Here is a 9,830-nt window from a genome sequence, read left to right on the forward strand (position 1 = left end):
TGTATATGCCAGTGGTTCTGAAAATGTGATAAGCCAAAAACGTTAATAGTAATACACACTTCCCTATGGGAATCAGATGATCTGCTGCTGGTTCATATCTTTCACAATGGGGACTGTAACTTGGGAAGCAGGGGGTCCTCAAGGCTGAAATGAATGCGATTCAGCTCTGGAGACCCCCTGCTACAATAATATGTTATTAAAATAAAGCCCTGCGATTGCCTGTTAGAGGTGCTCAGGTAGAGTGACTGATTCAGTTTCACTCTTAGTGGGTGAATCTTACAGACAGGTAGGATTCACACAGCTTGTGTCGCATTGAAATGCAAGGATCCCTGCTGTGTTAATCCGATGGGCCATTACTGCCTGCTATGGTCTGTGCTGGGGAGTGTTTTGAGGTGCTCAATAATTTCTCGCGACCTTTGGGCTATAAGGAAAGGTTGCATTTGTATATTCATTCAAATTCAGTCACTAATTGCTTCTATGACTAGTGGGAGTGGATAATGTATTGATTAACATAGATATAACACTCATAAGCAGGTGTTGTGCAGGCTTGTTGTTCTCAGGTTAATACTAATTATTGTGCAAAAATGTTAACAAAGAAGAGAATGTCATTGCTTTTATGGCCCTTCTATTTATTTATAAAATGTTTTACCAGGAAGTAATACACTGAGAGTTACCTCTCGTTTTCAAGTATGTCCTGGGCATAGAGTTTAGACAAATAATACATGGTTACAAATACATAAATGAACAGGGTATACATTATATACAAGTCATTGCATGCACAGTTAAAGAAGATGTATATTATAGGCTTATGTAACAGTTACAGACCAGATTAAAATGTGAGACAGCCTTAGTTTTGAAAGAACTTAAACTGGTGGTGGATGCGAGTCTCCGGTAGTTTCCCGGTTTGGGGTGCACGGTAAGAGAAGGAGGAGCAGCCGGACACTTTGTTGAGCCTTGGGACCATGAACAGTCTTTTGGAGTCTGATCTCAGATGATAAGTGCTGCATGTGGTAGGGGTGAGGAGCTTGTTCAAATAGATGAACCTTTGGCCTTTTATGTCTGCTACTGTCACCACAACCCCTACTGCCCCTACCCTTATCCACACCACCACTACCACTACCAAAAGCCACTTGACTTGAAGCCTGCGAGGAAGAAAACAGTGATGATGACCATGTTTGTCAGTTTCTGTGTTGAATGTATGGGGCAAAATGTATTTAATTCTGTCTTTTGAAGCCAGGGTTTCAAACTGGAGCCTGGAGGTATTTATCTCTCCATTTGATACTGACAACACGGTAGTTCAAGGAATTCAAGGCATTTATCAACCATTACCACGATTTTCATTATCATTTTCATCATTGTCACCATAGCAATTAATACTTTTTCAAGGGGGAAAATTAGAGGGATAATCTGGTTTATGCCATCTTTTTTATTGCTCACAAGAGCAGTGGCTTCCTCAAAGGGCCTCAGTAGCCTACACAGCTCTCTCATCAAATGCCATTATTCAGGCTGCAGAAAGGTCTCATCCAGCTGCCTGGCATGCTCCATAACATAATCATACACAATGTTCTGCTGCTCATGGAGATGCCACAGCATATATAAGGTGGAATTGCAGCATGTAGGACCTCAAATATTTAGCTGGTGACGAGACAGGCTGTTTTGCTCCTGCAGCTTAGGGCATTGCAGGGTTGTGTATAATTGGCTAAAGTGAGCACATACTTTTCTGGTAACTGATAAAATGCTCTGCACATTATGACACTGAGCTGGGAAATTAGTGTACACACAAAGCTCCGTTACATTTCTTAAATTAACATCACGTTATGCTTTATCACATACAGTATCTTCAAAGGCTAATAATGTAACTTTAAGTCGTCATGTTTTTCTCTGGAAAGAGCATTGCGTAACCTGTAACGGCCATTAGTGAGATACAGTATAAAGAGGTGTTCCCCCTGACAGGGAATTTCCCCTCAAATCCTTTAAGATTAAATCCGGGCTTTAAAACTGCAATCCAGGTCACAATTCTTGCATTGTTTATTTATATTTATTTGATAGGATTAATGTAGGGTGCCTCTGGAGTCGAGCTACATTCATTTCAGCTTTGGGTACCCCCTGTTTCCCCAGATATTTACCTCCGTATGGGGTGCTGGTATCTCATTCATGTAGTAACTCAGATGAGGCTAACATAATAGCGGCTTTAAATGTCTCGCATCTTACGTGACAATAAAAAGCTGTAATCTTCCTTTTGTGTTATGAAGGACATTAAAACATGAAGGAGAAACAAGCACCCCCTATTGAGGTAAGTATCTCAGGAAGCAGGGGTCTCTGGAGCTGAAATTAACGTTGTTCAGATCCAGAGACACTCTGCTTCAATCCTATAACTAAAATACATTAAATGAATCAAGAAATGCACCCTGCAGTACTTCTTTAACGTAACATCAGTAAAGCCATACCTAAGTTTGGCGTTACTGGGATGAGGAGGATAACTGTTTTAGCAGCGTACCCAATGACGTACATACAGTTCTTCCCAAAACACTCCTCTATACAACATGTCCTGACATACCTGTCAACATACCTGAGATAATTGGATAATTTGAATATGCTAAGTATATAATACAATTATTTAAACTAGCATATTAGCCAGGTATTACAAGTGTGTTCATTAGGTATCATTCCACATGTTGTACAGAAGAGTGCTTTGAGAGGCATATACGTAATTGGGTACTCCTCTAAAACTGTAGAGTCCCCGCTCCCCTTTGTGGATTTAGCCCCATGAATTGTAATAGCAGTTTGTGCGATTTTTTTTTTTTGGTAATGAGTAATAGCAAATATGGGTTTAAAATGCATTAAGAAATAACTGCAGTCAGCACTGCATTTTCAAAAATGTGCACTTTTTTCATACATTATGGGGCACTTAAAATATACATAAATGCCGAGCTTTATAGGATTGAAGTCATTTTTTTAAATATAAAATGTACTGCAATATTTTTCTTGGTGGTCTCCAAAGATACGGTGTTGGCGAAAACCAGTTAAATTACTAATCTAAAAAAAAAGGCTGTCACAGCAGTATTGAGTGGGGCAAATTCTATTTAGTTATCAGTGGAGCTTGGTCTAAAACACTATCGAAAATAAAATACATTAACTGGACATCAAAGGTCTATATTGCATACATTGTTTGTGCTAGAAAAAGATATACAGCATATAGCAGTAACTATCTGATAAACTCAGCCTTTTGGTATCAAACTCCAAGTTGATAGAAACAAAAAAGGAGGATTTTGGGCCAGTCAATACATTTGTTATTGGGATCAAAGGTTCATCCATTTAGTATTACCAGTTCAAATGCAATATTTGCCCTTCTCTCACGGGACGAGTTACGAAAATATTATCATAAGCATTTATTTATACAGCTCCAGCATACTCCACAGTGCGGTAAGACACTGTAAAACATAAAACTGGCGTTTTTAGGACATCATGCATTTGTAGCAGTTAATATGCAAAAAACATTTACTACAGTAACTGCTAAATCCTTTACAAAATAAAAAAGGTTTAAACTATTTATTTTCAACACATTGAATTTATAATGTGCAGAGTTAGTAATCACAACATGTCTACTTCATGTTATATAATAAGGAGAAGTGGCTCAGTGAGTAAAGACACTAACTGGCACTGAGTTTGAACCTGGTTCAATTCCTTGTGTCGGCTCCTTGTGACCTTGAGCAAGTCATCTCCCTGTGCCTCAGGCACCAAAAACAGATTGTAAGCTCCATGGGGCAGGGACCTGTGCCTACTATAGCAGAGCTGTACAAGAACATGCTATTATTAATATATTGTGTATTTATTTTCTTGTGCTACTATTGGTAAACAAATCAATATAAAACATAGGCAGTGTCAGACAAAACAAATAAGACAATAATAGTAAAACAAAGTAAGGGTTGTGATTATCTGCTGTTAAAAAAACAGCTAGGAAAAATGCATACATATTTAGGATATTTGTAACAAAAGCGTAAAATTGTAATCATACAGACAGAGAATAAAAATGTCTCCTTACATTTTTACATAGGCAACGAAATAAGCAAAAAATTATAAATATTTTTGCCTAACTTTATGCACCTTGCAAAACATGCAGGTTTTTTTTAACTTCAAAAATTAAACTTTTACAAAATCAGTTTCCCCATTAAAAACCATAGCCTGAAATATGGGTTTTGCAAGCGAAAAAGAGAGTCCTAGGGGCTCATTTACTAAACGAGTGTTTTATAGTAAGTGGTTGATATTACTATTAATGTCCTTATAGCGTGATATTGCCTGCTTTGCTATTTAGTCAACAGTAATAACAGTACAGTATCGCGATATAACGTCTTTTTAACGACCTTTAACACTGACAACAAAGTCGTACGAGAAGCCAAAAAAAAGGCCAAAATTACTTTTTTTGCCAGCAATTGCTATTCACTAAACAGTGATAAGCATATCAAACGTTAAAATGTTGCAATATTTTGGTGACAGCTAAAGGCTAGCGCTAAAGATATTGCAAGATGCATAAAAACATTTTATTTCATTTTTACTGCACATCAGACCACCAGAGAACTGGGGGTCATCTAAAAGGGAGTGACGCCAAATCAGTTAAAAAAAATATAAAGCTGTCATTTGGTTTACTACAACCAATCAGATTGGGGATATACGATGTGATGCCTCACATGGGATATCTCCCAATCCGATTGGTTGGAGTAACATGTGATGGCAGCCATTTTGTATTTGGGGACATCATTTTAAAGGGAGGGAAGCAGAGCCCTGATTTGTTGGCTTCCCTCCTTTTGATGACATCACATCCTTTAAAAAAAAACACCTCACATGTTACACCATCCAATCGGATTGGAGGTGTATCATTTCACACTCTTATAAAAGGCTTGTCCCATCTCATTTGACCTTAAGAAGATGACGGGACCACTTCCGCCAATGGATTGGATTAAAATGAAAGAAGAGAAGACTCAAGAATGAAGAAAAGAAGAAGTTACATGAAGTTGATGAGCATTGCGTCGTGGATCAAGAGCTTCCTCGCTCATTCGGAATCAGAAGGTCAGGCATCAAAAGGTAAGAAAAACATTGATTGTATGTTATTTTTGTTTTCCAGGTATTTTTATTGTGTCTTAAAATTTTATTTTTTTGGTTGCCCATTGACTGCCACTGTGTTTATCTATAACCCTTAAGGGCTATAGATAAATACAGTGACAAGCAATGCGTTTTTTGGCAAATGCTTGTTTTAATTTCATTGTTATGTTTTTTTGTGGATTGCTTTTTTTTAAGCTGTGTTTTCTGTTTTTTTTTTATTTCTGTTATATCTTGTTAGGTTGCCCATTGACTTCCATAGTGTCAAAGAATGCCCATATTATATGGGCTTGGTTGAACACTGTGCCAATCAATTGGTTTATTGGCATTTACAATGTATTTTTTAAATGTAATGTGTTTTAATTTGTGCATTTTTTTAAGCTAGTCATTTATTGCTATAGTGGCAAAGCATGGCCCATATTATATGTGCATGCTTTAACACTGTGCAAATCAATGGGTAACGGGGGAGGAGGGTGGTGGTAGTTGCCCCGGGGAAGGTGGTTAGGCCTCCTGGGTGGGTAGTGGGGGAGGTGGGTTAACCCCTTAATTACTATAGCGGTGTCATGTTCTAGCCTGCAGTACCCATACTTATCCACTGGGACTGCTGCTACTCTGCTAGCTCTCTCAATGTCATGTTTTAGCCTGCAATACCCATGCTTATCCACCGGGACTGCTGCTACTCTGCTAGCTCTCTCAAAGAACATTCCAGACCCTGAAACCTCTGCACCTGTGCTTTACCTCTCAGTCTGACTATATAAACTTCCCCTTCCTGTCTATCAGTGCCTGTTTATACTGGTTCTTTCAGCTCTTGCTTGGTTCCTGTGTTTTCTGCTATTGCTATTGTCCTGTTCCTGTCTCCACGTTGCCAACCTCTGCTTGTGACCTAACTACACTATCTGCCACCGACCTCTGCTTGTGACCCCAACCACGCTACCTTCCACCTGCCTCTGACCTTTGCTTGTGACCTCGACCACGCTCCCTGCTGTTCTTGCCACTGGGATCCACACTAGCCATAGATCCACCCTTAACAAGCGGTTTCTAACTGCTAAGGTGATTAAGGGGTTTTAGGGCTATTACATTTGTATTTTTTATTGTACTGTTGCTGCCCATGGAGGACATGGACACAGAGGACGGTGATGAGGATCCTGGCAGGGGTAAGTGCAACTTTTATTTACTTTATGCTGGCTGGGTAACGTTTTAGTTTTAAAGGGCAAATGCATTATTATCCATATTTGGATAATAGTCATTTTGCCCATTACTGTACTGTATGTCTTAGGGAGGCAGGGTTTTTGGGGGGTACAGCGGATGGGTGTGTTGTGTATTGGTAGGTAGTAGCAGTGGTGGGATTCAGAAATGTTAGCAACTGGTTCTCTCTCACCTTAGATGCCCTTTCATAGTGAAAAATCATCATCAGCTCTCCCCCTCATCATCACATCTCCCCCAGCCCCCCCACCCTCATATCTCCCCCAGTCCCTCTCACATCTCCCTCAGTCCCTCTCATATCTCCTTCAGTTTCTCTCACAACTCCTTCTGACATCTCCCTCAGCCCCTCTCACATCTCCTTCAGTTCCTCTCACATCTCCCTCAGTCCCTCTCACATCTCCTTCAGTGCCTCTCACATCACCCTCAGTCCCTCTCACATCTCCCCCAGTCCCTCTCTCATCTCCTCCTTCCCCTCCTCCATGCCTCCCTGGCTTGAGATGGCGGGGGAGATGGTATGCAGCGGTAGCAGGCCCCGTAGAATAATCTCTTGAGGCAGAGCACAAGGTGAGGAGAGTTCTAGCGGCAGACACCGGAAGTTCTGGGTCAGACCACTAGATGGAACACATCTCCTGCACTCCTGCTCTGCTCCTGCTCTGAAACAACCGGCTAATGCAACGGTTTGGCAAACATGAGAAATTCCAGGAACAGGTTCGCACAAACCGGTGCGAACCGGGTGAATCCCACCAGTGAGAAGTAGGTATTTTAATATTTATTGGGGGCAGAGGGGGTGAGTGAAGGGGGTACTTGGCCCTGGATGGGTGGTTAGGCCTACCGGGTGGTTAGGGGGTGGGGGGCTTAAAACCTTGAATACCATAGCGGTTACCACACCTTCACTCACCCCATCTGTCCCCAATAAACCAGCTACTGTTCCTTAACCCCTTCATTGCCTTAGCTGCTTTAATGTGATTTTAACTAATAGTGTATGGGAGCAGGGTGTCTCCTTAGCTGAACCATATTGATTTCAGCCTCAGGGACCCCTGCTTGCTGAGTTATAGGCCCTGGTATGGTGTGCCGGAATCTTCGCAATGTTTAAATTCTCCCACGTCCCGTGACCAGGAGATTTACACGCGCAGGTGTTAACAGGGCCTATATCTCAGGAAACAGGGATCCCCTGAGGATGAAATCAGTGTGGTTCAGCTCAGGGACCCCTGCTTCCGTACACAATTAGTAAAAATCAAATTAAATCAGCTTCATTACCTTAGCGGCCAGCCGCTAAGGTAATGAAGTTTTTTTATTTTTATATTATTATACTAGTGTGCGGGACAAGAGGGTCTCCTGATCTGAACTGCATTGATTTCAGCCTCGGGAACCCCCTACTTCCTGAGATAAAGGCTCCGTCATGGGGTGTCCTGCAGAATTTAAATCCTCCGGTCACGTGACGCAGAGGATTTAAAAATGGTGGGGATACTGCACTCCATAACGGGGCCTGTTTCTCAGGAAGTAGGGGGTCTCTGAGGCTGAAATCAATGCGGTTCAGCTCAGGAGACCCCCTGCTCCCGCACACTAGTATTAAAAAATTAATATTTGAATTGCACGATCATCTGTAAGAGCCGTGTATGGAGATGCAGCGTCTCCGTGCAGCTCTTCCAGGCTGCAGTTTAAATAATCAGTTGCTGATCGATAAAATTTATAGCGCGGTAGCACTTAGATAAAAAACAAGTCGTTCGATGCTGCATTTTTTGAATGAACTTTAAAAAAACTTGTGTTTTTTCTTAGTGAATACCATTTTGAACCACATGTTTTATAGCACGATAAAACAATGCAAAGTCGATCGGCAGCGCACTGATTTTATCACTGTTTAGTGAATAGTCCCTCTAGAGTCTAGATGAGTTATTTAGGAGGTACTGTACAGTATATAAGTCAATGGGTACTCTACTAATTAGGACTCTCTCTTCTCTGGTGAAATTTGACAACTTTGTTCAAAATATTCAATTTCGATTTAACTTCTTCATTTCGACTAAACTTTTTGAATTAAAAAGTTACAGTATTGTGAACTTCTTGGTGAAATGTTCAAACTTTTTCGAAAGTTTAAGCAAAACATAGACTAATCGAATTCGGGGAAATTAGCACAAATTTAGCAACCAGCTATTGCAGAAGCAGTAAAAATGAAAAGTAGCATGTTCAGCTATGAAAAATAAAGCCCAGAAGTACTCTAGTGTGCCTTACTAATTCTGAATTGCGTCAGAGAACATACATTATTTCACATGAGATGCTTTTAAGATACCATTTGTTATTTCTAAAATAGAGAATAAAAAGATTAATGTTTACCATTGTTTGAAAACTGTTGAAGGGTTTAAAAATAAGAAAGTACTGGTAAGTGGTCTAGATTACTCTGAACCCGTACCATCACAATTCTATTCTAAATCGATACAGTTTATGCAGAAGAATAAATGACATATTTGCAATATGAAAAGTAAAAAAAAACTGCAGTCTTTTGATGCACAATGTGATTTCTGACAACCACTATTAATGCATCTTGATTTAAGATTCCATTGCGAACATACTGTGAAAATAAATATACTACTTATCTTTGTTTTGTTAGGTAGTTGTTGTTGTGCATATTCCTACAAGAGGCAAACACTTAATAGTCTTGCTCTGAGGCATTGTTACAAATATAATTAGGCAAAGCACATATATGAATCACATGCTGTATATAGTATACTGTACCTCGATGCTCTGCATAACTGAGCGAGACGGTGAGAAGCAAGAAAATTACTCCTTTCATTTTCAAATTTGACTCTGAAATATCACAGTTAGAAGTGTGGGGCACTAGCTTTTCCAATTTATACAATTGGGGACAAAAAGAAAAAGATAAATCATTAATTTCAGTAATTAGGTAAGGGGTGTTCAGCCCTGACCTCAAGTCCTTAGATAAAGAAATGAGACCAGGAAAAGACAAACAGACAAGAGACTCTGTAGACAAATTCTGCAATTAAATTAATTATTAACACCCTAAGAAAGTTAACCTGTTTGACACATGCCAATCACTGCAGCCAATGTTTCTCCCTACTGTAAATCATCAATTTTGTTTTTCATTTTGATTTTGTTCCAAAATGAAGTTGGAGAGACAGTTTATATGTCATCTATCTGCCCCTGTTACATTCTATATTTGCGTTTGGACTGCCAGGTTGTCAGATCTTATTTTAAAGTATGGCGACAGTAAACAAAACAGATTCATGCTTGCACTTGTTTATGACATTATTACATTTGGGTGGTAGTTGTTAAAAAGCAGTATGAAATGTTCATTGATTTTGCCTTGTAAGGTGTTATATATATACAGACAATACCGTTCTGTGGCTAGCGAAATGCTTTTATTTGTGCGAGATTTCGAGGTACACTGATCTCTTCTTCCGGCCATGGTACATTGAATGTACATTGAATAAAGCTACCAAGGTTAAACTTAACATAACTCCCCCCCATGTGTAGTATGCGATTTATGACTTGAAGTGTTAAATAGTCCCTGAATGTTAGTG

At 39.8% G+C, this 9,830-nt stretch overlaps 1 protein-coding gene across 3 annotated transcripts in view; it reads right to left on the reverse strand.

Moving 5' to 3' along the window:
• Window positions 1–9,189, reverse strand: part of GC (GC vitamin D binding protein) — a 107,200-nt gene extending 98,011 nt beyond the window's left edge. Inside the window, exon 1 of one of the 3 annotated variants that reach the window (XM_075608058.1) lies at window positions 9,025–9,189. In XM_075608058.1, coding sequence (XP_075464173.1) covers window positions 9,025–9,082 — 58 coding nt within the window. In that variant the 5' untranslated portion in view covers window positions 9,083–9,189. The remainder of the gene's footprint in view (window positions 1–9,024) is intronic. The other 2 variants (XM_075608049.1, XM_075608038.1) reach the window with 2 other exon arrangements.
• Between the last annotated feature and the right edge of the window lie 641 nt (window positions 9,190–9,830).

This window comes from Ascaphus truei, chromosome 1 (genome assembly GCF_040206685.1).
Source record: "Ascaphus truei isolate aAscTru1 chromosome 1, aAscTru1.hap1, whole genome shotgun sequence".
NCBI classification, from domain to species: domain Eukaryota; kingdom Metazoa; phylum Chordata; class Amphibia; order Anura; family Ascaphidae; genus Ascaphus; species Ascaphus truei.